The sequence below is a fragment of the Nematostella vectensis genome, chromosome 11 (assembly GCF_932526225.1).
Source record: "Nematostella vectensis chromosome 11, jaNemVect1.1, whole genome shotgun sequence".
NCBI lineage: Eukaryota > Metazoa > Cnidaria > Anthozoa > Actiniaria > Edwardsiidae > Nematostella > Nematostella vectensis.
The window spans coordinates 14,832,665-14,859,913 of NC_064044.1; the positions used below are offsets into that span (position 1 = coordinate 14,832,665).

The following is a 27,249-nucleotide window of genomic DNA, read 5'->3' on the forward strand; positions in this document are numbered from 1 at the left end:
ACGGGCCTGCTTTTATTTCAGTCATTCGGCTGAATAAAGAACTTCATTTTAAAGACATCCTCCTTGATAGTAGTTATAGCGTTCGATAAAATATTATTCTATATTAAAATAATTACTGAGACTGTGATTGATATATCAATATGCTAGGATGATTAAATAAAAAGGCCAAGATTAACAATAATTAAATCATTAACTGGCTAACTTAAAAAGGGGTATGGGATTGTTATTGCAGAACTCTTAAACCGTTAAAAGAGCGACAACAACGCATTGGCGACCGGAGCGTTCACATTAATTTGTTCTTGTAAATAAAAACGGCTTTTTGTTGAGCTCTCGTTCACGAAAATTAACAAAATAAATTACCCAATTCTAGGCCCACTTTATCCTCTACATTTTAGCATTTTGTCTATTTTGTCGTTTCGGTATCTGTGTGGGTTGTGGCATTTATTTTGGAAGAATTGAATCAGACCGTTTTGTTTCTTGCAGTGTGGATTTGTTAACGACACGCGAGCGAAAGCCCATTGACGATTATTGGTTTGTTAACTATTGTCATTTTTATACATTAATTTTGAGCATAAAGGAAGGGATATGATATGTTATTCAGTAAATATGTTTTTATTGTTTCTCAAATGAAAAAAGAACTCCACGGCAGAATTTTTGAGTGATACGAAACTATAACCGCTGCTACGGAACTACTACCACTACGTACAAACAGAAAAAAAAACATATATAGATTTAAGTACCGCCTTAAAGCGGAGCCAGCATTTTTTTCACCATAAACTTGTGTAGACACCCCCTGAAGACCAAAATTAAGGGGGGCATAGACACAAAGATAAAAAAGGCACACTATGTGAAACATATAAAAAGTGCATGCTCTATGAATACTGCCCAATCCTCCGGAAAGTATCTAGAAAAAAGATGTTTGTCAATAAATACTAACAAGCGTTAGTAAGTATTTTTTTTACAATACTCGGTATATCATCAACTAACTATAGGGGAAAAGAGAGTTTAAGGTCTTATGTATCAATGTACATAGACAACTGATACGGAAAATAAGCAAAATATATTTATGCTTCTAGTGGGAGGTAACGTTTATTTAAAAAATGAGAACCAATTGAAGTTACTCACAGCAAAATGGGTGCTTTTTATTTCTTCAAAATTTAAAACATTCAATAAACGCATATCACCAAATATTTCGAAATATTATCTTCTGGACCATAAATGAGACCTATTTTTGTTATAATTATAATCATTTTGCTATAATTGTTATAATATCAAAAACCAAAAGCCTATTTATGAACCTTAATGTCACTTAGCCCGCATTATAAAAGAACCTGTCAGGTTAACTAAAAATTGCTGTATGCAGGTATCTACTATTTCTCTGGTTCATATTGTTTTAACATGTTTTTATATTTTTTGTTACTTTAGTTGTGTTTATTTTTGGTGAGCTACATTAATACCAATGCCTTGTGTAAATCCCTCCCTGTGTCATGCCTTTGAGTCTGCAGCTTGTTTTGGTGAGTGTTGAGTATGTAGGAAGGTGTGAATGAACCTTTATTTAACATATAATCAACGAGCCTGTTCATACAGCTGGAGAACACTCTGGCCGGCTAAGTAACCGCGCTCCCGCACAGGGTACCCAACGTGTGGTACACAACATATATAATATTCCCCCCTCTTCTAAGGAAGCTGTAGGGTCGGGGGTAGCCTAACTAACGAAGTAACGTGTCCGATTATAAGTTCAGCCTGTCTGGCGCTATGCCCTTGTTCGCGCGTGACGACCTCCTAGGCATGTCCGGCTCTCCCGCATCCTCGGGAACTTCCTCACTGATCGTCGGTGGATTTTGCTGTCTTGTTGTTTGAGGGCGACTTAATGTTTCTGTAGCGTCGCCATCTCCCTCTGTGCAGCTGAGTGGCTCAGCTGCTGGCGTGGTCATCGGAAGTAGCTGGTGATCTCTGTGAGACATGCTATCTTGATAAGGAGGTGCAGTTCTTTCGCAGAGCCGGTCTGCATGACTTCGAACGTGTTGTTGGGGGAACTTGTCTGGCTGTACTTCGTACATCACATTACCGATCTTTGTTGCTACGCACCCTGGTGACCATTTCTCACCAGAGGCGCTGAAGTCTTGATACCATACCTTGTGGCCAATGTTGAAGCATCGTGACGGTTGTGACAGTGCAGGTGCCGTCTTGGGAGATGCTGGTCTGTATGGCAACAACAAATATAAACGTGTGCGCAGGTTTCTTCCCAACATCAGTTTGGCCGGTGTTTGTTGGGTAGTTGCATAAGAGGTGTTGCGCTGTTTCAAGAGGAAGTCGGCAATGATCTGCGATGGAGGACCCTGCCCGGCTTCGTATGCCAGCTTGAAGGTTTGGACGAATCTTTCAGCCTGGCCGTTGCTCTTTGGGTGGTACGGTGCTGTAGTGGTGTGTTTAACGCCGTTCTGCTTCATGAACTTGGCAAAAGCTTCTGAAGTGAATTGTGGGCCATTGTCACTGACTACGTGAATGGGTAGCCCGAAACGTGCAAAGAGTTCATGAAGAACCTTGATGGTTGCCGGAGCTGTAGTCGTGCGCATGGGAACTATTTCCAGCCATTTGGAGTAAGCGTCAACAACAACTAGAAAATGTATCCCATCCACGGGTCCGGCAAAGTCAATGTGTATCTTCTCCCACGGTGCTTGTGGGTATGCCCATGGGTGGTACTGAGATGGGGATGCATTCCGTGTGGCGTTGCACGGTCCACAACTCTTTGCCAGGTCCTCAATGTCTTTATCTATTCCTGGCCACCATATGTGGCCACGGGCAAGCTCCTTCATCTTGACAATTCCTAAATGACCCTCGTGCAGCTCGTCGAGAATGCGTGCTCTCAGTGCGCTCGGAATGACAACGCGATGGCCTCGAATGACACATCCCTCGTGAAGCACGACGTGCAATCTCTGAAAGCATTGCAGTGGTTGAAGTACATTGAACATCGCGAGGGAGAAAGAGTGTTTATTCAGCATGCCGGGAACCGTGGCGAAGTGCGCTTGGCAGGGCGGATCAAGGTGGATGGGTACGCCGAGTCTACCAATACGGTGTATCAGTACCACGGGTGTTTCTACCACGGATACACCACGTGTTTCCAGCCTCACAACGTCAACCCTTTGACGAACACCACGATGCAAGAGCTTCGCGAGCATACGCGTGCGGTTGAGTTGCGTCTTAAAGCCCAGGGTTATAACTACGAAGAGGTGTGGGAGTGCCAGTTTGACGCGCAACTCAACACGCACCCCGAACTGCGAGCTCTCGTGGGGGATGTCGAACACGGAAAACCTCTTGAAGTCGTGATGCTTTTTTCGGTGGAAGGACCAACGCGATTCGACTGCATTGCGAAGCCGACGTGGAGCAGGGTGAAGAAATTCACTATTATGACTTTACGTCGTTGTACTTGTGGGTCAATGCCATGTGCTAGTAGCCCGTGGGAGACCCTGATGAGATCATTACCGAGAATTTCGAAGAAGATCTTCACGCGTACCAGGGACTGATGAAGCTACGTGTTTTACCGCCTCGCGACCTATTTTCCCCGGTCCTACCTGTTCGCGTCAACGACAAGTTGATGTTCCCTTTGTGTCACTGGTGTGCCCAAGAGGAGGAGCAAGGCTCGTGTACGCATTCGGACGAGGAGCGGGCGTTTACGGGAACGTGGGCCCACCCCGAGATTTACAAATCTCTAGAAAAAGGCTATCGCGTGATTCGTGTGTACGAGGTGTGGCATTGGGAGCGCTGGGCACGTCTGTTATAGAGTAAATCAAAACGTTTTTGAAGTACAAACAAGAAGCGTCTGGTTGGCCCGGGTGGTGCACCACCGACGCCGACAAGATTCAGTACATCGATGATTATGAACGCCACCAAGGCGTTCGCTTGGATCCTAGCAAGATCGCGAAGAACCCGGGCCTTCGCTCCGTGGCAAAGATGGATCTGAATTGTATGTGGGGAAAGTTTGGAGAGCAGCCCAACCCCCAACGTACCGAGTACGTGGACAACCCCAAAGCCTACTTTCTCTGCTTAACAACGACAGTATCGAAGTGAGTGGTGTGTTCATTGTGAACGATGACCTTATTCAAGTTCACTACAAGCTGGGGGGAAAGTTTCAAGAATTGGAACCTCACACTAACGTGGTGATCACACGAACGTGGTGATTGGAGACTTTATCGATTGTTATTCGTCCACGTGACCCAAGAGTTACGGGTACACCACGCAACAGGGCCATTCTACGTGTAAACTGAAGGGACTTTATATCAACCTTCGTACGGCAGCTACCGTGAACCTCACCAGCATGTTGGAACTCTTGCGTGTTAAGGTACAGCAGTGGAAGAGCGTCACGTTACTCTCCCTTAAAACATTCAGCGCAATGTGGATGACAGAACTTTACACACGGTGCCTGCGCACAAGACATTTCGTGTCGTGTACAACAAACGCTTGCGACGGGACATGGCTATTTTTTAATTAAAGAGAGAGATGTCCTTATATAGGTAAATAAATAAAACATTTTCTCTGGTAGTTGTTTGTTTTTGTATATAAATAAGGTGAGGGTGGTAGGGAAAGGAATCACTTGTAGCATGGGTTGCTTTGGTGCGGATCCTCTTCAACCGCGTTTCGATTGTCGTACGGTGTGGGAGCGTATACGGTGTCTATTTGCGTGTTGTGGGGGTAGAATCGAAATTCATTCATCGCAACTCGATGGCATCCAAGCCCCACCCCCTCCCACACCCGCAACCCGTGCGCGAAAAAAGAAGAGTATGAAGGAGAAGAAGTCTATGACTACGACTCAGAAGACGATCGATCGTCTTCTTCACCAAATTTATTACGATCCGAATCATCCAGCAGCCTTGGGGGGAGTGGACAAATTAGTCCGAGCGGTACGTTCTAAAGGAGTACGTCGTGCCCAAGTGAATTCATGGCTTCGGGCCCAACCCACCTACACGCTCCATAAACCGTACCGTCGTCGCTACCAACGCCGACGTGTGATGGTGAATGGAATAAAGGAACAATGGCAAGCGGATCTGTGTGACATGCAGGCGCTACGATCGTACAGTGACGGGTACAATTACTTACTCACCGTGATTGAAGATGGAACCGAGTTCAAGAATTTAAACTTACAGGCGTTTCTCAAATCCAAAGGGATCCAGGACTTTTCCACGCGAAGTGAATTGAAAGCTTCTGTAGTAGAACGATTCAATCGCACTCTCAAGACCTGGATGTGGTGATGGTTTACCCACAAGGAGACACGTCCTTACGTGAACATCTTACCACAATTGGTGAACAATTACAATCACTCGTACCATCGTAGCATCCGACGTGCTCCTGCGGATGTGGTCACGTACGACGATGCTCAGGAGGTGTGGGCGATCTTGTACGGGAAGAAAAGACCGGGAGACCCAAAGAAGAAAAAAAGGGCTCCACCCAAATTTCACGTGGGGGATAGGGTGCGTATCAGTAAAGTCAAACACGTCTTGGCCAAAGGATACATTCCCAATTGGACCGAAGAAGTGTTTACGGTGGGTCAGCGCCACAACAACACGAATCAAAAGAACTACGCGTCCCGACTTCGCGAATACGATGGAACGGGGTTAGAGGGACGGTTTTACGAACTCGAACTGCAGCACGTCAGTCTCGACGAGCGACGAGATCTGTTCCGCATCGAACGGGTGATCAGAACGCGGGGGAAGGGACGGAACGTTGTCCAAGTACAACAGTTGGGTGTCTGCTCAACAAGTGCATAAAATCTTATGATCCACCTTAGCAGGGCCAAGTTGTTCCGTGACGTTTCTCAGCAATGCCATTCAAGACGCCTTACCCGGCAATACCATTAACAATTTTTCCATACGTACTCATAAGACACTGGATTTGCGTGAGGGGTTCTGGGAAGTGGCCTTGGTGGGGTTGATTTACCCTCACACGTGGACGAAGTCCCTTCCACGAGATCATGATATCTGCATCTACCATCAAGTACCCGAAGCAAGTTGGCTCCAGGCTAACAAAGATAACCCCAAAGCACGCGTTCCTGACGAAAAAAATGATAACAAATGGACCTATATTAAACTGGATGACTTCAAAGTACCGAAATGGCACGAAGTTGCCTTCAATCTCAAGAAGGCTATCGATCAATTCAACAAGGTCGAGTAACAGTGATACAGCAACTTGGTCGAGGGATAAAAGATGTGGACGTGACGATAGACACTACATCGAAAAAGACCACCATCAAGGTCGGGAAGGACGTTTAACTCTTCCTACGTCCACGAGTAGTAAAGGCTTTAGGATACAAGCAATAGGTTTTTGAGGAATGGACCATGCAGTTGCATCCTGATGATGGTATTCTTTTGGCCAAGCTGAAATACATAAAGTTCTGAAGAATTGGGTACCCTTGAGCTACGACGACCTGAGCCAATTTCCAGGCTCCGAGGATTTCAACCCACCACTAGTTCGTACCTTTGCCTCCAAGGAGAGCGTTATAACCATCGAAGAACTGCATCCCTCTCAAGACATGTACGTGTACTCGAACATGTCCGAGGGCAATCTCGTCATGGGAAGGAAACTATGGTGAGGCTGGGGAGGGAAATTTTATAAATCCTTATTATTTCCCGATACGCCCTCAGGTGATCAACATGACTCACATCTATATAACCGACGATATGGGAGGACCCATCTAATTTCAGTCTGGTGCCGTCGTGGGAACATTACACTTTCGACGCGTTTGATTCGCCTGACGATGCCCGCCCAACGTATATATATTCTCACCTTATCTAGATCAGACAGAGAAAAAGCAACTACCAGTTCTATTGGTGATTTCCTCGTACGTCCTCCACAAACGATAGATTTACGCTACGGGAATTGGGAAGTTGGACTTTCTTCGATAATCTACCAACCCAACTATGATATCTTTAAGCCTGACGAACACGATATCTGACTCATGTTCAGACATCTAGACCACCAAGTCGCACTTTCTATAACGAGTTCTTCAGCACCTGTGGCCTACTTTCAATGACACCGGCTAACCATACCACTTTCGATGATGAACGACTGGCCTGAATTGTACAAAAACTTTCAACTAACAATCAACATCTTTAACACATCCTGATACGATACAAGACAAGCATTGCAGCAAAAAGGTGCTATTTTCATCAGGAACAGAACAGTGCCATTTTCATCTGGAAGCATCAAGGTGACACTTCATTTTCGGCGTACATCATCATAATCGTCATCATCATCATGAAGGGCAGAGGTTTTCCCTTTGGACAAATGTTAGGTACACTTGGAAATGCTGCGGGTATGCTCTTTAGCAAAGACCCAGTAGCTCGAAAATGCTATTTAGATGAGAGGGTTGCCTCTGGCAATGCCATAGGCGCTGAGCTCACCTCCCTTTTAAACCAAAAGGGGAGTGGTCCCATGTATCTCGCTTCCCCTCCACCCTTTATTGGACGTTGGAACCAACGTGGTCTCAGAGATGGTGCATTCGAAGGCAGCCCCCTTGACACACCGCAACAAGGATCGGAAATGATCGAGATCCAGCGTTCATCGGGTACCCAGTTGTCTTACAAAGTGGGCGTGGCATCGGTGGTGCTGCATTCCAGGGGGACAACTTGTACCCTATTGGTGTAGGGGGAGTCCAGCGTATTAACCAGACCATGGGACCCCCCATTGACATTTCTGATGGCATCCCTATCACTCATTCATGCATTCGATGATCAAGCAAGTCAAGGTCGAATTGAATAATAGACCCGTTACACTTCAATCGGGTTCGTATGCGTACCGTGCCTACATTGAATCACTCTTTAACTACTCCAAGGAAGCTCAAGAATCGTACTTGATTGGGGCACTCTGGTACAAAGAGACAGCTGGTCATATGGAAGTCACCGATTTAACAGGTAGTACCGCTCTAAACCAGGGATTGACAAAACGCTCCACCTTAACGGCTGAAAGTGCAACCCTTGGACTGACCGGCCCCCTATTCTGCGACGTATTCCATTCCGAGCGGTACCTACTGGACCAAATTCCCATCAAGATCAGAATTGAACTGCAAAAAACAGAATTTGCCCTCATATCCCTTGGTGGAAATGGAAAACTTAAAATTTCAAAGGGAGCAGTTCTTCGCATGTACCACGTGACTCCCACCGACTCTGTCAGGTTAAATCACGCCAATGAAATGCTCAAGCACAATTTGGCCACGTTCCCCTTTAACTACTGCTGTAGTCAAATCCGAGCAGATCGAAAGCGGAAAACGCTCCATACTATTCAGGAACCTATTCAATGGACTCGTCCCTAAACTGATGATTTTTGGAATCGTCGAGGATGCCGCGTACAATGGTTAATATACAAAAAACCCCTTCAATTTCCAGATGCCCCATCTGAGCACAATCATGGTCAAAGTGGGTGGGAACGAAACGCCAATCACAAGTCTCAAAAATATGGATGGTGAAGACGTGGACTTGTACCACTTGCTGTTCGACAACGTGTGTGGTCCGTATCGCGGAAGAAGATTAAACATCACACGTGAAGAATTCAAAAAGGGGTACGCCTTATTCCCCTTTGACTTCACAGTTACTGCAAATGCATCATCCGGGTACTTCCAGCCTCAGTATAAAGGAATGGTGACGCTCGAATTAACCTTCAGTCAAGCCACAGAAAGGTGTACACAGTCGTGCTGTACGGAGAATTCAACAACAATTCTTTGGAAATAGACTCCGCGCGCAACGTGATGTACGACATTCAAGGCTGAAAAAAAGACGACGCTTCCGCATGCTTGGAATTAAAAGAAATATGGATGACGGCTGGGGAAGAATGATGAATCTTGGACTAGACGCAATGAGGACCGAATAATTGGAAGCCATGGCTCGCAGCGACCCCTACATAGGACCCCTCAGAACGTTTGCCCACCTTCATCCCTGAAGATGGTAACGGTTGCGCAGCATACATTGCGAATGTGGATCCTAGCAACAAACCGGGAAGCCATTGGTTAGCTGTCTACTTTACTTACGCCAATGTGAATGGTGAAAGTTTTCGTTTCCCACCACATGCGTATCGCCAGAACATGGTTGATTTTTCTGCCTTACGTCCACGACTCGTGACGAATCCACAACGTTTCCAAGCTTTAAACTCCGCCGTGTGTGGACAGTACTGTTTGTTTTTCTTGTGGCACCGTACTCGTTACAAACCTTTGGAAGACATTACTTCCATGTTTAGCACTCACCCCGATTGGAACGATCAAGTAGTGTGCACGTTTGTACACGACACGTTCCACGTTAGAGCCTTGGCACAACGACGATTACATGATGGACAACGTCGTGTACCGTATTGCCCTTGGCGTCAGTGTGCTGTACCCCAGCACCATTTAGTACGCCCTCAACTACTAATCGACTAACATAATAATAAATAAAGTTTGTTTCGACTACCTGTGTATTCTTGTCATCATTTCTACTTTTAAGGAAAAGAAGTGAGATTGGACAGATCATTTACACAAGAGGTGTGGACCAGGATGGACGATCGTCGATTTCGGTGCCCCTGTGCCGTCATGGTGGTGGGACCTAGTCAATCGGGAAAAACCACTTGGACCCATGCCTTATTGCACCAAGCACCTCGGGCCTTTGACAAACAATTTCATAAAATCGTCTATTGTTACGGAGAATGGCAACCCTTATTTGACTCGATGCAACGTCAACTGGGTGTCGAATTCCATCAGGGTTTACCCGACTTCATCACGGACCTATTTGAAAAACACGATACCCCGGGCTTACTCATCATGGGCGACCTGATGGATCAAATCGAACGGGTCGTAGTATTCACCCAAGAATCTCACCACCATGATATCACCACCCTATTTTTGTCACAGAATTTATTTCCTGGAGGAAAATCACGTACCGCTTCGATCAACGGTCATTACTGTGTTGTTCTAAGATCCGAGGAACCAATTTGGAGTACGCATGCTTCCACAACAAGCGTTTCCAGGACAGTTTACGTGATGGATGCGTACCGACAAGCTACGTAAGAACCTCATGGCTACTTGTTGATGGATTTTCATAAAAAAAAACCTTACGCCTACCGCCTTCGCTATCACATCTTACCCAACCAATGTCCCATGTACGTTTACTCCCCTCCATCTCCTAAACGTCTCTTACACGCCGACAACACCGATTTGACATCCAGCGTGAACTCGCAAGATTAGGAGAGATCCATTTACGCACCCGACAGGTGAAAGCTACAACTACTGCGGACCTGGTACGAAACTCAATCAGAGATTAAACGCTACCAACCCGAGCATAAGTAAACCTATCAACATCTTAGGCGCCTTTTGCCGACAAACACGTGGCTGATAAAAAATTACTAGACGATATATCAAAAATCCCAAAAAAACATTCGACCCGCAAAAACTCCCTTAGTACGCTCTTTCATTTCTATTAAGAGACAACACGGTATGGGAATAAAAAAAGAAGAAAAGGGAGAAGAAGACGAAGACGAACACGAAAAAAAGGTATAAATAGAGGTAAAGGGAAAGCCACCCGTTTCAGTTGACGATGGCTAGGACACGAGAAGGAACAGGTGGAGTAGTACGCTCCCGTGGTGGTGCCACACGAGGTACACCCTGTACCCGTGGCGATGTCACACGTGGGGGTGTACGTGGACGACCCAAAGCAAGCGCGCGTGCGCGTTATAGAGCAGAAGCACAATTGAGTCAACGCCATGGTCTCTCTCCTCCCACACCACCTGAAGGGATTAGCCCCCTTCCCACATCCACACCCTCTACCTCCTCATCCCCTGTAGCTTCACCATTGGACACTATTCTTCGAGACGACTTGGGGGTTCCCCTCGAGATCCCATCATTCCTTTCACCAACACTGTCTCCCCTGCCTACCACTTCTGCCGTGAGTACACCAGGACAACTGCGACGTACCCCACCATCGTTTACACCACGATTATCTATCTCGCGACGACGAAGTGACACTCCCACCAAGCGCCGACGAATGCATCGGGAATATCGATCTGGAGAACGAGTCCTGCTTTCCCGGCGGCGACCTACCAGTGCCATGGGACGTATCATCACTAAAAAGAAAACACCACCACGACGCACCAATTTGCTTGAAGCCTTCAGAGCTGTAGCTGGTACCCCTGATGGAAGTAGTTATTCACCTTCATCACCGCGACCGAGATCTACCGCGGGGAGTATTGGTCCTCCTCCACGAACTTCAACCCCCAGAAGTCGTACAGGAAGCCGCGTCCGTACCCCACCCACACCTGTTTCAAGTCGTGCCCCTTCCCGTGGCGCAAGAGGAATCCAAACCACCATGACCACTAAAACGTGTGTCTCCCGCAAGAGCCGTGGACGGAACGGAAGCAACACCACCAAGACCAAATGCATCACCACCCGTCGTGTGGCTGTTCATGGAGCAAGTCAACATGGTGGTCAAGTCCCCTTTGGCAAATTCAATCCAGCATGGAGAACACTATAGATGTAAACCATATAAATAGCAAAGACTTTACATCCTAATCTCATTTCGTCATGTCTAGCTGACTGAGAAGGAACAAGGGCTTCCTTGAAGTGCTCTCGCATACCAAAGGGAAAGCGCGACAACGTCTTCTGGCAAATGCTACACCCGAAAAAATAAACACCTTGAGTGAAATTGCCTCACCTACAACAACTACGTACCCTGGCCAACAAGAGAATACCCAATGGTTCCCGAAAACGCTCCGTCACAAGTCAACGTGGTGGATTTGTCATTCCTCTCTTAATTGGAGCCTTGACCGCCACAGCAGCCACAACCGTGTTGCAAAAAGCCATCGGCAAAATCTAAAGACGATAAATAGAGTCGACGTAAAAGTTCATCCCCTCAGTTGACTCAAGACATTTATCATGACCACACAAAAAGGAGGAGCCCACCGCATGGTCATGATCCCCGAATACATGATCAACATGATTATGACCAAGAAAAACGTCATCATGGTCCCTTAATTCCGTATCATGGCACGGTTGGATGGGGAAATGCGAGCTATCTTGAATGACTCCTCGTTACCGTTAGACGCAAAAATACACCACTACAATCGGGTGTCAAACCAATACTTCAAATATTTACAACAATTCAAAGACAATGGTGACGTCAAAAGAAGAAGAATATTAGCTGAACCGGCCCTTAACCTTCCTTCGCCACCAAGCAAAACACAAAGGTCATTATCATCACAAGCAAAAGTAGACAAGACCCCTCTACTTCCATCACCACCTAACAACACACCAAGGCCATCACGCATACCAAAACCAAGACTTAAACGACGACGACTACAAAATCCCGCAAGGACACCGACACTACCACCTATTCATTCACCGCCACAAGACCAACACCCAGGAGGGCAACTTCCATGGGACCCTTTTTAAAAAAAGAAAAAAAAGACAATGTGTTTTATATGTGCAACATCCTTTCTTTAATAAAATGAAATAATAAAAACCAAAACGTGGTGTTCGTGTGTTCCTTTTTTACACAGTAGTCTCCAAATGGTATTGAGGGAGAGGGAGTCTACTATACATTTTTTTTGTTTCTCCTTTAACTACTCGGCAAATATGAATACTTCAGCTTCAGGGCAATGCACGGGGCATGCCCCTGACTGGTAAAAGTGATACCCACAAGTCACAGCACTAATGTCAAATAAAAAGTTCTAATAAGGAGTAACAGAATCATAATACTTCCATAATTGCTAGTATTTGGGGCAGCCATATAGTTTCAGATTAACGTAGGGGATGTCGAGCTCTTGCAATACCTTGCGCTAATAGGATCCTCCCTTGTAAGCAAAGACTCCGCCTTGACCGTACATCTCATACCACTGCTTGACCACATTATTCAACTCCGTATGCGGTACGCTTGACCTAGGAGTGATATTAAAGTTCATCTACTTGATGCGCTGACTGGTATAACGAGCAGATCTCTGGTCACTCACCGAGAGTTCATGAAAGGAAATGGGAAACGAAAAATGTTTCCCAACGACTTCATCGCCATGGTGACAAAAGGCCGCTTCTTTGGACCAAAACTCACGATTCACCGTAAACCTATCAAGGTCGAGAATGCCCGTGATTGCTTGAAGCTCAGCAGCAACATGGCTCACTCCTCCTCCTTCCTTTTCGGCACCATTTCTCACCTCGGCCATTCCGTCACTTCCCAACAAAACAAGAAAAGGGCTACGCGTAGAGTCACACAAACAAAAATCCAAAGGAACAGAAGGAACGGAAGGAAGTGGACTGTAGGAAAAAACAAAATCGAAATCTTGCTATTTATATACTCTCAGGTCAGGTAGGAACCAATGAGAAACCTAGAATCGGTAAGAACCAATCAGAGAACAGCATCAAGAAAGCGCTTTACCAATAGAAAACGCTCTTTACCATGACGTCATCCTTTAGAAAAGTATAAAATAGAGAACGCCAGCTCACACACTCTCACAAGTCATCATGAACAGCAACAACATGGATAGCCATATGACATGTGAGATCTGTTGTGAAGGAAATGACAAACTCATGGAACTACTCCCTTCGCTGTAAGCAACCCTGCCATTACTCTTGTTTGTGGAAATGGCTACACGCTCACCAAACACCTCACTGCAGAAAGGAATACTACTCGTGGAAACAAGAAGTGGTGCTGTGGATACACAGTGATTTCACCCCCCAAGAGCAAAACGCTATCCGCTGACCAAATTGTCCTCAAGAAAAACGAAAGGCTCAATCGGCCATGAACCGCTACAAACAATTCATAAAACTTTACCCCGGTTACTTCCAGGATCCCTTTCACATCGGGGTAATGTGCAATTTATGTAGACACAAAGCCATCCATAAAACCAACAGGGAGAACAGACATGATATGGGACTCCCCCTCCTACTCCCCCGACGTACCTCCTTTTGGTCACGTCAAGAAAACGAAAATATAGCCCAGTATGGATTCTGGCTGTAGCTACACGACGACAACAATGATTACCATTGGACTGTCGAAAACGTCATCCCACCCCTCCCCCTGAAGGACACGTTGAAAGAGAAATATACGAATTGGGACCCGCCAGGTACATCAGGTGCAATCTTCGAGAATCGCTCAATCGTCGAAACAAGCTACCCTCACTAGACCGCGTCCAGACCCATCGACGAGCATGCATGGCCTGGTCCTACTGCGATAGCGGTGACTGGAGCTGGGAACTAGATAACCAGTTCGATCACGATAACCCCCCCCCCCACCACCACCCGTAGGACACCCACTACGAGCTGTCTACAAACGAGATCAACTCGCATGGGATCCTAATGATCATGCTCGTCACCGAAACATCAACAACAGCGACTACGAGAGTGACGATAGCGATACGAACATGATCTCCGACATTGAGGAAGAAAGCTAAGAACAGGAAGTCAATGGGGACGCACCCACGCCTCAACCTTCGTCACCTCCTCCTCCGCTACCAAACATCTAATCAATTCCCCCAGCACCTCCCCTAGAACGGTCTCTCAATGAAAGCTACAGAGTTCTAATGCAAAGAATAAAACAAGCGCTCCTACAAGGGGGTAGAGACTCACTCTCTCTCACCATCTCCGAACGTGTCTTGAACATCCTTCAAAGAATGCCCCTTCGAAGATTAAACGACATGCAATCGACCTCACTGGCGCCACGTGTCTTTGCATGACTACAATCCTACGCCAACTTCCGGTACATCATGGAAAATGGGAATGAACTACACACTTTAGTACAAGCCATCGAAGCTAACGGTCAGACTGCTTCCACAGATAACCAAACACCACCCCAAGAGCAGACTGCTATCACAGGTAATCCAACACCTACACCAAGTTTTAATGACGAGTGTTAAGAATCCAAGTAGAGGGTGAACGCGCACTCGAAGTGCCAGTCATTGACTTTTCCAACATTCAATGGGAAGACTAAGAACACTATTATAGATACTTCATAAATAACTTACTCTTTATGGACCTTTGTATTAATGTTCTTTCGTTAATAAATATGGTTTTGCTCTAAATATGGTGTGGACTATTAAGATCAGTTCAGCCCCCTCAAATCCGACCAATCACCATCCTCCTCCCCACGCCAAAGTTCAAAGGCCAAGTCCACCCGTGACGTCACTTCCGCCCCTTATATTCGAACCCATCACAGCACGCCATTTTCAACAGCCAATCAATTTTTTTATTTTGGTGAAGTCAGCTTAATTTTGCTTCTAGTGACGTCAGTTTGATGACGTCACAACCACGTGACAATATTCCTGCACCCACCTTGACACATAAAAGACACATACCAAGTTTGATTGTCATATGATTCGTTTAGGATATATGTATATACTCAGTCTGCCATGAAGAAGTCTTAGTAAAGACGACAATTTGGCAGAGTCGAGTTCCAGTTTTTGGTGTATTGTATTCATTGTTCTGGTACACGACCACGACAGCTTGGGCTTTTTGTTTCTATAGATATAACATCGTGATAGTTGTTCTTAAAGTGACGTTATCGATGACGTCACGCATCGTTGCCCTTGACACATACATACATGACACCAAGTTTTGTTGTTATACGGAGTTTCTTTCACGAGAAATAAATGTTTTTTATTTTGATGACATCAGCATATTTTGCTTCTAGTCACAACAACCACGTCACGTGAGTTCCAAGCACCAAAAATGTTTTCAAAAATTGCCGAAACCCAGGACTGTTCAGAGTTCCTGCAAACTCTCCGGATTGAACCAGGAACCTTCAGATCTTCAGTCTGACGCTCTCCCAAATGCGCTATTTTGGAAAGTTCATGTCCAGCCTTAGTCTGCTCGGGCTTAAATATGATGAATTTTTAATGGGAAAATAAAAGGTGCGCCTAATGCCAACCAAAGAAGGACTGCTCTTCCTCGCCATTGTTTATGGGCAATAATCCAAACTTTATCTAATAATAAAAGTAAGACCTTCTAGATTTAAAAAAAAATGCATTTTTCCCATACCGGGAGTAGAACCCGGGCAGTTTGGGTGAAAACCAGAAATCCTAACCGCTAGACCATATGGGATATCTGCTCACCTTAGGTAATGTTTTCTTGGTAATTAGAAGCGCAAAGAATAGTATCATGATACGATGATGTTTTCTCCATAAATTTATCAAACTCATGTTTGTGACATACTTTACAAATATGTATGCCGTGTCTTGACTGTCAAAGAGATCCATTTAACAAAAATGTTTTTAAAAGATGCTGAAACCCGCGATTGTTCAGAGTTCCTACAAACTCTCCGGATTGAACCAGGGACCTTCAGATCTTCAGTCTGACGCTCTCCGAACTGAGCTATTTCGCAAGTTCAAATACAGCAACAGTCTCCTCGGGTTTAAGTATGATGAATTTTAAATGGGAAAATAAAAGGTGCGCGTAATGCCAACCAAAGAAGGACTGCTCTTCCTCGCCATTGTTTTTGCGCAACAGTCGAAACTTTATCTAATTAAAAATGTAAGACCTTCTAGATTTAAAAAAAGGCATTTTTCCCATACCGGGAGTTGAACCGGGCCAGTCTGGGCGAAAACCAGAAATCCTAACCGCTACACCATATGGGATATCTGCTCACCTTAGGTAATGTTTTCTTGATTAATAACAGCGCGAAGAATAGTATCATGATACGATAATGTTTTCTCCATAAATTTATCAAACTCATATTTGTGCCATACTTAACAAACATGTCTGCCATGTCTTTACTGTGAAAGAGCTCCAGTCAACAAAAATGGTATAAAAAAATGCCGAAACCCGGGATTGTTCAGAGTTCCTACAAAGTCTACGGATTGAATCAGGAACATTCAGATCTTCAGTCTGACGCTATCCAAACTGAGCTATTTCGGCACGTTCAAGTCCAGCAACAGTCTCATCGGGTTTAAGTATGATGAATTTTAAATGGCAAAATAAAAGGTGCGCCTAATGCCAACCAAAGAAGCACTGCTCTTCCTCGCCATTGTTTTTGCGCAATAATCAACACTTTATCTAATTATAAAAGTAATACCTTCTAGATTTAAAAAAATGCATTTTTCCCATACCGGGAGTCGAACCCGGGCAGTCTTGGTGAAAACCAGAAATCCTAACCGCTAGACCATATGGGATATCTGCTTACCTTAGGAAATGTTTTCTTGATTAAATACAGCGCGAAGAATAGTATCATGATACGATTATGTTACATCTAATAAATTTATCAAACTCATATATGTGCCATACTTCACAAACATGTCTGCATGTGTCTTGACTGTGAAAGAGCTCCAGGCAACAAAAATGGTTTAAAAAAATACCGAAACCCGTGATTGTTCAGAGTTACTACAAACTCACCGGATTGAACCGGGGACCTTCGGATCTTTAGTCTGACGCTCTCCCAATTGAGCTATTTCGGCACGTTCATGTCTATCCTTAGTCTGCTCGGGCTTAAATATGATGAATTTTGAATGAAAAAAAAATGTGCGCAAAATGGCAACCAAAAAAGGACTGCTCTTCCTCGCCATTGGTTTTGCGCAATAATCAAAACTTTATCTAATTATAAAAGTAAGACCTAGATTTAAAAAAATGCATTTTTCCCATATCGGGAGTAGAACCCGGGCCGTCTGAGTAAAAACCAGAAATCCTAACCGCTAGACCATATGGGATATCTGCTCACTTTAGGAAATGTTTTCTTGACTAAATACAGCGCGAAGAATAGTATTATGATTCGATGATGTTTTCTCCATAAATTTTTCAAGCTCATATTTGTGCCATACTTAACAAACATGTCTGCCGTGTCTTGACTGTGAAAGAGCCCCAGTCAAAAAAAATGGTTTAAAAAATGCCGAAACCCGGGATTTTTCAGAGTAACTACAAACTCTCCGGATTGAACCAGGGACCTTCAGATCTTCAGTCTGACGCTCTCCCAACTGAGCTATTTCTGCACGTTCATGTCCAGACTTAGTCTGCTCGGGCTTAAATATGATGAATTTTGAATGAGAAAATTTTTTTTATAAAAGTCAGACCTTCTAGATTTAAAAAAATGCATTTTTCCCATACCGGGAGTCTAACCCGGGCAGTCTGGGTGAAAACCAGAAATCCTAACCGCTAGACCATATGGGATATCTGCTCACCTTAGGAAATGTTTTCTTGATTAAATACAGGGCGAAGAATAGTATCATAAACATATATCATATAACATGTATCATGAATATATACGAATTTCTAGATTAAAAAAAAAATGCATTTTTCTTATACCAGGAGTAGAACCCGGGCAGTCTGGGTGAAAACCAGAAATCCTAACCGCTAGACCATATGGGATATCTGTTCACCTTAGGTAATGTTTTCTTTCTTATTAACAGCGCGAATAATAGTATCATGATACGATGATGTTTTCTCCATAAATTCATCAAACTCATATTTGTGCCATACTTTACAAACATGTAAGCCGTGTCTTGACAGTGAAAGAGCTCCAGTTAACAAAAATGGTTTAAAAAAATGCCGAAAACCGCGATTTTTCAGAGTTCCTACAAACTCTCCGGGTTGAACCAGGGACCTTCAGATCTTCAGTCTGACGCTCTCTCAACTGAGTTTTTTCGGCACGTTCATGTTCAGCATTAGTCTGCTCGGGCGTAAATATGATGAATTTTGTATGAAAAAATAAAAAGTGCGCAAAATGGCAACCAAAGAAGGACTGCTCTTCCTCGCCATTGTTTTTTCGCAATAATCAAAACTTTATCTAATTATAAAAGTAAGAACTTCTAGATTTAAAAAAATGCATTTTTTCCCATACCGGTAGTAGAACCCTGGCAGTCTGGGTGAAAACCAGAAATCCTAACCGCTAGACCATATGGGATATCTGCTCACCTTAGGAAATGTTTTCTTGATTAAACACAGCGCGAAGAATAGTATTAAGATACGATGATGTTTTCTCCATAAATTTATCAAGCTCATATTTGTACGATTCTTTACAAACATGTCTGCCGTGTCTTGACTGTGAAAGAGCTACAGTCAACAAAAATGGTTTAAAGAAATGCCGAAAAACGGGGATGTTCAGAGTTCCTACAAACTCTCCGGATTGAACCAGGGACCTTCAGATCTTCAGTCGGACGCTCTCCCAACTGAGATATTTCGGCACGTTCATGTCCAGACTTCGTCTGCTCGGGCTTAAATATGATGAATTTTGTATGAAAAACTAAAAAGTGCGCAAAATGTCAAACAAAGAAGGACTGCTCTTCTTCGCCATTGTTTTTGCGCAATAATCAAAACTTTATCTAATTATAAAAGTAAGACCTTCAAGATTTAAAAAAATGCGTTTTTCCCATACCGGGAGTCGAACCCGGGCCGTCTGGGTGAAAACCAGAAATCCTAACCGGTAGACCATATGGGATATATATCTGTTCACCTTAGGAAATGTTTTCTTGATTAAATACATTGCGAAGAATAGTATTATGATACGATGACGTTTTCTCCATAAATTTATCAAGCTCATATTTGTGCCATTCTTTACAAACATGTCTGCCGTGTCTTGACTGTGAAAGAGCTCCAGTTAACAAAAATGGTTTAAAAAATGCCGAAACCCGGGATTTTTCAGAATTATTACAAACTCTCCGGATTGAACCAGGGACCTTCAGATCTTCAGTCTGATGCTCTCACAACTGAGCTATTTCGGTTGTTCATGTCCAGACTTAGTCTGCTCGGGCTTAAATATGATGAATTTTGAATGCAAAAAAATTTTGCGCAAAATGGCAACCAAAGAAGCACTGCTCTTCCTCGCCATTGTTTTAGCGCAATAATCAACACTTTATCTAATTATAAAAGTAATACCTTCTAGATTTAAAAAAATGCATTTTTCCCATACCGGGAGTCGAACCCGGGCAGTCTTGGTGCAAACCAGAAATCCTAACCGCTAGACCATATGGGATATCTGCTTACCTTAGGAAATGTTTTCTTGACTAAATACAGCGCGAAGAATAGTATTATGATTCGATGATGTTTTCTCCATAAATTTATCAAGCTCATATTTGTGCCATACTTAACAAACATGTCTGCCGTGTCTTGACTGTGAAAGAGCTCCAGTCAACAAAAATGGTTTAAAAAAATGCCGAAAACCGCGATTTTTCAGAGTTCCTACAAACTCTCCGGGTTGAACCAGGGACCTTCAGATCTTCAGTCTGACGCTCTCTCAACTGAGTTTTTTCGGCACGTTCATGTTCAGCATTAGTCTGCTCGGGCGTAAATATGATGAATTTTGTATGAAAAAATAAAAAGTGCGCAAAATGGCAACCAAAGAAGGACTGCTCTTCCTCGCCATTGTTTTTTCGCAATAATCAAAACTTTATCTAATTATAAAAGTAAGAACTTCTAGATTTAAAAAAATGCATTTTTTCCCATACCGGTAGTAGAACCCTGGCAGTCTGGGTGAAAAACAGAAATCCTAACCGCTAGACCATATGGGATATCTGCTCACCTTAGGAAATGTTTTCTTGATTAAACACAGCGCGAAGAATAGTATTAAGATACGATGATATTTTCTCCATAAATTTATCAAGCTCATATTTGTACGATTCTTTACAAACATGTCTGCCGTGTCTTGACTGTGAAAGAGCTAAAGTCAACAAAAATGGTTTAAAGAAATGCCGAAAAACGGGGATGTTCAGAGTTCCTACAAACTCTCCGGATTGAACCAGGGACCTTCAGATCTTTAGTCGGACGCTCTCCCAACTGAGATATTTCGGCACGTTCATGTCCAGACTTCGTCTGCTCGGGCTTAAATATGATGAATTTTGTATGAAAAACTAAAAAGTGCGCAAAATGTCAAACAAAGAAAGACTGCTCTTCTTCGCCATTGTTTTTGCGCAATAATCAAAACTTTATCTAATTATAAAAGTAAGACATTCTAGATTTAAAAAAATGCGTTTTTCCCATACCGGGAGTCGAACCCGGGCCGTCTGGGTGAAAACCAGAAATCCTAACCAGTAGACCATATGGGATATATATCTGCTCACCTTAGGAAATGTTTTCTTGATTAAATACATTGCGAAGAATAGTATTATGATACGATGATGTTTTCTCCATAAATTTATCAAGCTCATATTTGTGCCATTCTTTACAAACATGTCTGCCGTGTCTTGACTGTGAAAGAGCTACAGTCAACAAAAATGGTTTAAAAAATGCCGAAACCCGGAAATAATCAGAGTTCCTACAAACTCTATGGATTGAACCAGGGACCTTCAGATCTTCAGGCTGACGCTCTCCCAACTGAGCTATTTTGGCAAGTTCATGTCCAGACTTCGTCTACTCGGGCTTAAATATGATGAATTTTGTATGAAAAACTAAAAAGTGCGCAAAATGTCAAACAAAGAAGGACTGCTCTTCTTCGCCATTGTTTTTGCGCAATAATCAAAACTTATTCTAATTATAAAAGTAAGACCTTCTAGATTTAAAAAAATGCATTTTTCCCATACAGGGAGTCAAACCCGGGCCGTCTGGGTGAAAACCAGAAATCCTAAGCGCTAGACCATATGGGATATCTGCTTAACTTAGGAAATGTTTTCTCGCTTATTAACAGCGCGAAGAATAGTATCATGATACGATGATGTTTTCTCCATAAATTTATTAAGCTCATATATGTGCCACACTTTACAAACATGTCTGCCGTGTCTTGACTGTGAAAGAGCTCCAGTTAACAAAAATGGTTTAAAAAAATGCCGAAACCCGGGATTTTTCAGAGTTCCTACAAACTCTCCGGATTGAACCAGGGACCTTCAGATCTTCAGTCTGACGCTCTCCCAACTGAGCTTTTTCGGCACGTTCATTTCCACACTTAGTCTGCTCGGGCTTAAATATGATGAATTTTGAATGAAAAAATTAAAAAGTGCCAAAATGGCAACCAAAGAAGGACTGCTCTTCCTCGCCATTGTTTTTGCGCAATAATCAAAACTTTGTTTTTGCGCAATAGTCGAGACTTTATCTAATTAAATCGGTAAGAACTTCTAGATTAAAATAAAAGAGATTTTCCCATAACGGGAGTCGAACCCGGGCCGTCTGGGTGAAAACCAGAAATCCTAACCGCTAGACCATATGGGATACCTGCTCACCTTAGGAAATGTTTTCTTGATTAAATACAGCGCGAAGAATAGTATTATGATACGATGATGTTTTCTCCATAAATTTATCAAGCTCATATTTGTGCCATTCTTTACAAACATGTCTGCCGTGTCTTGACAGTGAAAGAGCTCCAGTTAACAAAAATGGTTTAAAAAAATGCCGGAACCCGGGATTTTTCAGAGTTGCTACAAACTCTCCGGATTGAATCAGGGACCTTCAGATCTTCTGTCTGAAGCTCTCCCAACTGAGCTATTTCGGCACGTTTATGTCCAGACTTAGTCTGCTCGGGCTTAAATATGATGAATTTTGAATAAAATAATAAAAAGTGGGCAAAATGGCAACCAAAGAAGGACTGCTCTTCTTCGCCATTGTTTTTGCGCAATAATCAAAACTTTATCTAATTATAAAAGTAAGAACTTCTAGATTTAAAAAAATGCATTTTTTCCCATACCGGGAGTCGAACCCTGGCAGTCTGGGTGAAAAGCAGAAATCCTAACCGCTAGACCATATGGGATATCTGCTCACCTTAGGAAATGTTTTCTTGATTAAATACAGCGCGAAGAATAGTATTATGATACGATGATGTTTTCTCCATAAATTTATCAAGCTCATATTTGTACCATTCTTTACAAACATGTCTGCCGTGTCTTGACTGTGAAAGAGCTCCAGTCAACAAAAATGGTTTAAAAAATTGCCGAAACCCGGGAATGTTCAGAGTTCCTACAAACTCTCCGGATTGAACCAGGGACCTTCAGATCTTCAGTCTGACGCTCTCCCAACTGAGCTATTTCGGCAAGTTCACGTCCAGACTTCGTCTGCTCGGGCTTAAATATGATGAATTTTGTATGAAAAACTAAAAAGTGCGCAAAATGTCAAACAAAGAAGGACTGCTCTTCTTCGCCATTGTTTTTGCGCAATAATCAAAACTTTTTCTAATTATAAAAGTAAGACCTTCTAGATTAAAAAAAATGCATTTTTCCCATACCTTGAGTAGAACCCGGGCCGTCTGGGTGAAAACCAGAAATCCTAACCGCTAGACCATATGGGATATCTGCTCAACTTAAGAAATGTTTTCTTGCTTATTAACAGCGCGAAGAATAGTATCATGATACGATGATGTTTTCTCCATAAATTTATTAAGCTCATATATGTGCCATACTTTACAAACATGTCTGCCGTGTCTTGACTGTGAAAGAGCTCCAGTTAACAAAAATGGTTTAAAAAAATGCCGAAACCCGGGATTTTTCAGAGTTCCTACAAACTCTCCGGATTGAACCAGGGACCTTCAGATCTTCAGTCTGACGCTCTCCCAACTGAGCTATTTCGGCACGTTCATGTCCACACTTAGTCTGCTCGGGCTTAAATATGATGAATTTTGAATGAAAAAATAAAAAGTGCCAAAATGGCAACCAAAAAAAGACTGCTCTTCCTCGCCATTGTTTTTTGCGCAATATTCAAAACTTTGTTTTTGCGCAATAGTCGAAACTTTATCTAATTAAATCGGTAAGAACTTCTAGATTAAAATAAAAGAGATTTTCCCGTACCGGGAGTCGAACCCTGGCAGTCTGGGTGAAAACCAGAAATCCTAACCGCTAGACCATATGGGATATCTGCTTAACTTAGAAAATGTTTTCTTGCTTATTAACAGCGCAAAGAATAGTATCATGATACGGTGATGTTTTCTCCATAAATTTATTAAGCTCATATTTGTGCCATACTTTACAAACATGTCTGCCGTGTCTTGACTGTGAAAATCTACAGTCAACAAAAATGGTTTAAAGAAATGTCGAAACCCGGGATTGTTCAGAGTTCCTACAAACTCTCCGGATTGCACCAAGGACCTTCAGATCGTCAGTCTGACGCTCTCCCAACTGAGCTATTTCGTCACGTTCATGTCCAGACTTAGTCTGCTCGGGCTTAAATATGATGAATTTTGAGTAAAAAAATAAAAAGTGCGCAAAATGGCAACCAAAGAAGGACTGCTCTTCTTCGCCATTGTTTTTGCGCAATAATCAAAACTTTATCTAATTATAAGAGTAAAACCTTCTAGATTTAAAAAAATGCATTTTTACCATACCGGGAGTCGCACCCGGTCCGTCTGAGTGACAACCAGATATCCTAACCGCTAGACCATATGGGATATATATCTGCTCACCTTAGGAAATGTTTTCTTGATTAAATACATTGCGGAGAATAGTATTATGATACGATGATGTTTTCTCCATAAATTTATCAAGCTCATATTTGTGCCATTCTTTACAAACATGTCTGCCGCGTCTTGACTGTGAAAGAGCTCCAGTTAACAAAAATGGTTTAAAAACATGCCGAAACCCGGGATTTTTCAGAGTTTCTACAAACTCTCCGGATTGAACCAGGGACCTTCAGATCTTCATACTGACGCTCTAACAACTGAGCTATTTCGGCACGTTCATGTCCAGACTTAGTCTGCTCGGGCTTAAATATGAAGAATTTTGTATGAAAAAATAAAAAGTGCCAAAATGGCAACCAAAGAAGGACTGCTCTTCCTCGCAATTGTTTTTGCGCAATAATCAAAACTTAATCTAATTATAAAAGTAAGAACTTCTAGATTTAAAAAAATGCATTTTTCCCATACCGGGAGTCGCATCCGGTCCGTCTGAGTGAAAACCAGATATCCTAACCGCTAGACCATATGGGATATATATCTGCTCACCTTAGGAAATGTTTTCTTGATTAAATACCTTGCGAAGAATAGTATTATGATACGATGATGTTTTCTCCATAAATTTATCAAGCTCATATTTGTGCCATTCTTTACAAACATGTCTGCCGCGTCTTGACTGTGAAAGAGCTCCAGTCAACAAAAATGGTTTAAAGAAATGCCGAAACCCGGGATTGTTCAGAGTTCCTACAAACTCTGCGGAATTGCACCAAGGACCTTCAGATCTTCAGTCTGACGCTCTCCCAACTGAGCTATTTCGGCACGTTCATGTCCAGCCTTAGTCTGCTCGGGCTTAAATATGATGAATTTTGAATGAAAAAATAAAAAGTGCGCAAAATGGCAACCAAAGAAGGACTGCTCTTCTTTGCCATTGTTTTTGCGCAATAATCAAAACTTTATCTAATTATAAAAGTAAGACCTTCTAGATTTAAAAAAATGCATTTTTCCCATACCGGGAGTACAACCCGTGCCGTCTGGGTGAAAACCAGAAATCCTAACCGCTAGTCCATATGGGATATCTGCTCACCTTAGGAAATGTTTTCTTGATTAAATACAGCGCGAAGAATGGTATTATGATACGATGATGTTTTCTCCATAAATTTATCAAGCTCATATTTGTGCCATTCTTTACAAACATGTCTGCCGTGTCTTGACTGTGAAAGAGCTCCAGTTAACAAAAATGGTTTAAAAAAATGCCGAAACCCGGTATTTTTCAGAGTTATTACAAACTCTCCAGATTGCACCAGGGACCTTCAGATCTTCAGTCTGACGCTATCCAAACTGAGCTATTTCGACACGTTCATGTCCAGACTTAGTCTGCTCGGGCTTAAATATGATGAATTTTGAATGAAAAAATAAAAAGTGCCAAAATGGCAACCAAAGAAAGACTGCTCTTCCTCGCCATTGTTTCTTGCGCAATATTCAAAACTTTGTTTTTGCGCAATAGTCGAAACTTTATCTAATTAAATCGGTAAGAACTTCTAGATTAAAATAAAAGAGATTTTCCCGTACCGGGAGTCGAACCCGGGCAGTCTTGGTGCAAACCAGAAATCCTAACCGCTAGACCATATGGGATATCTGCTTACCTTAGGAAATGTTTTCTTGACTAAATACAGCGCGAAGAATAGTATTATGATTCGATGATGTTTTCTCCATAAATTTATCAAGCTCATATTTGTGCCATACTTAACAAACATGTCTGCCGTGTCTTGACTGTGAAAGAGCTCCAGTCAACAAAAATGGTTTAAAAAAATGCCGAAAACCGCGATTTTTCAGAGTTCCTACAAACTCTCCGGGTTGAACCAGGGACCTTCAGATCTTCAGTCTGACGCTCTCTCAACTGAGTTTTTTCGGCACGTTCATGTTCAGCATTAGTCTGCTCGGGCGTAAATATGATGAATTTTGTATGAAAAAATAAAAAGTGCGCAAAATGGCAACCAAAGAAGGACTGCTCTTCCTCGCCATTGTTTTTTCGCAATAATCAAAACTTTATCTAATTATAAAAGTAAGAACTTCTAGATTTAAAAAAATGCATTTTTTCCCATACCGGTAGTAGAACCCTGGCAGTCTGGGTGAAAAACAGAAATCCTAACCGCTAGACCATATGGGATATCTGCTCACCTTAGGAAATGTTTTCTTGATTAAACACAGCGCGAAGAATAGTATTAAGATACGATGATATTTTCTCCATAAATTTATCAAGCTCATATTTGTACGATTCTTTACAAACATGTCTGCCGTGTCTTGACTGTGAAAGAGCTAAAGTCAACAAAAATGGTTTAAAGAAATGCCGAAAAACGGGGATGTTCAGAGTTCCTACAAACTCTCCGGATTGAACCAGGGACCTTCAGATCTTTAGTCGGACGCTCTCCCAACTGAGATATTTCGGCACGTTCATGTCCAGACTTCGTCTGCTCGGGCTTAAATATGATGAATTTTGTATGAAAAACTAAAAAGTGCGCAAAATGTCAAACAAAGAAAGACTGCTCTTCTTCGCCATTGTTTTTGCGCAATAATCAAAACTTTATCTAATTATAAAAGTAAGACATTCTAGATTTAAAAAAATGCGTTTTTCCCATACCGGGAGTCGAACCCGGGCCGTCTGGGTGAAAACCAGAAATCCTAACCAGTAGACCATATGGGATATATATCTGCTCACCTTAGGAAATGTTTTCTTGATTAAATACATTGCGAAGAATAGTATTATGATACGATGATGTTTTCTCCATAAATTTATCAAGCTCATATTTGTGCCATTCTTTACAAACATGTCTGCCGTGTCTTGACTGTGAAAGAGCTACAGTCAACAAAAATGGTTTAAAAAATGCCGAAACCCGGAAATAATCAGAGTTCCTACAAACTCTATGGATTGAACCAGGGACCTTCAGATCTTCAGGCTGACGCTCTCCCAACTGAGCTATTTTGGCAAGTTCATGTCCAGACTTCGTCTACTCGGGCTTAAATATGATGAATT

The 27,249-nt window shown here is 42.7% G+C and overlaps 2 protein-coding genes and 16 non-coding genes across 18 annotated transcripts; 1 reads left to right on the plus strand and 17 right to left on the minus strand.

Moving 5' to 3' along the window:
- Positions 1-1,730: 1,730 nt before the first annotated feature.
- On the minus strand, positions 1,731-2,816 carry LOC116612048 (uncharacterized protein K02A2.6-like). Its single transcript, XM_032372689.2, has one exon. The coding sequence runs from the start codon at positions 2,814-2,816 to the stop codon at positions 1,731-1,733; it is 1,086 nt and encodes a 361-aa protein (XP_032228580.2).
- Positions 2,817-10,547: 7,731 nt separating this feature from the next.
- LOC116612049 (mucin-2-like) lies at positions 10,548-11,480 on the plus strand. Its single transcript, XM_032372690.2, has one exon. It carries the CDS (start codon positions 10,548-10,550, stop codon positions 11,478-11,480), a length of 933 nt encoding a protein of 310 aa, XP_032228581.2.
- Positions 11,481-17,028: 5,548 nt separating this feature from the next.
- On the minus strand, positions 17,029-17,100 carry Trnae-uuc. The gene has a single exon. It is a non-coding gene; the product is annotated as a tRNA-Glu (tRNA).
- Positions 17,101-17,808: 708 nt separating this feature from the next.
- Positions 17,809-17,910, minus strand: Trnaf-gaa. Its single transcript has one exon. It is a non-coding gene; the product is annotated as a tRNA-Phe (tRNA).
- A 106-nt stretch (positions 17,911-18,016) lies between these two features.
- Trnae-uuc lies at positions 18,017-18,088 on the minus strand. The gene has a single exon. It is a non-coding gene; the product is annotated as a tRNA-Glu (tRNA).
- A 1,195-nt stretch (positions 18,089-19,283) lies between these two features.
- Trnae-uuc lies at positions 19,284-19,355 on the minus strand. The gene has a single exon. It is a non-coding gene; the product is annotated as a tRNA-Glu (tRNA).
- Positions 19,356-19,536: 181 nt separating this feature from the next.
- Trnaf-gaa lies at positions 19,537-19,638 on the minus strand. The gene has a single exon. It is a non-coding gene; the product is annotated as a tRNA-Phe (tRNA).
- Positions 19,639-19,817: 179 nt separating this feature from the next.
- Trnaa-ugc lies at positions 19,818-19,889 on the minus strand. Its single transcript has one exon. It is a non-coding gene; the product is annotated as a tRNA-Ala (tRNA).
- A 997-nt stretch (positions 19,890-20,886) lies between these two features.
- Trnae-uuc lies at positions 20,887-20,958 on the minus strand. Its single transcript has one exon. It is a non-coding gene; the product is annotated as a tRNA-Glu (tRNA).
- A 181-nt stretch (positions 20,959-21,139) lies between these two features.
- On the minus strand, positions 21,140-21,241 carry Trnaf-gaa. The gene has a single exon. It is a non-coding gene; the product is annotated as a tRNA-Phe (tRNA).
- A 432-nt stretch (positions 21,242-21,673) lies between these two features.
- On the minus strand, positions 21,674-21,775 carry Trnaf-gaa. The gene has a single exon. It is a non-coding gene; the product is annotated as a tRNA-Phe (tRNA).
- Positions 21,776-21,982: 207 nt separating this feature from the next.
- Positions 21,983-22,054, minus strand: Trnae-uuc. The gene has a single exon. It is a non-coding gene; the product is annotated as a tRNA-Glu (tRNA).
- A 713-nt stretch (positions 22,055-22,767) lies between these two features.
- Trnaf-gaa lies at positions 22,768-22,869 on the minus strand. The gene has a single exon. It is a non-coding gene; the product is annotated as a tRNA-Phe (tRNA).
- A 432-nt stretch (positions 22,870-23,301) lies between these two features.
- On the minus strand, positions 23,302-23,403 carry Trnaf-gaa. The gene has a single exon. It is a non-coding gene; the product is annotated as a tRNA-Phe (tRNA).
- A 207-nt stretch (positions 23,404-23,610) lies between these two features.
- Positions 23,611-23,682, minus strand: Trnae-uuc. The gene has a single exon. It is a non-coding gene; the product is annotated as a tRNA-Glu (tRNA).
- A 1,252-nt stretch (positions 23,683-24,934) lies between these two features.
- Positions 24,935-25,037, minus strand: Trnaf-gaa. Its single transcript has one exon. It is a non-coding gene; the product is annotated as a tRNA-Phe (tRNA).
- A 1,810-nt stretch (positions 25,038-26,847) lies between these two features.
- Trnae-uuc lies at positions 26,848-26,919 on the minus strand. The gene has a single exon. It is a non-coding gene; the product is annotated as a tRNA-Glu (tRNA).
- A 181-nt stretch (positions 26,920-27,100) lies between these two features.
- On the minus strand, positions 27,101-27,202 carry Trnaf-gaa. Its single transcript has one exon. It is a non-coding gene; the product is annotated as a tRNA-Phe (tRNA).
- Between the last annotated feature and the right edge of the window lie 47 nt (positions 27,203-27,249).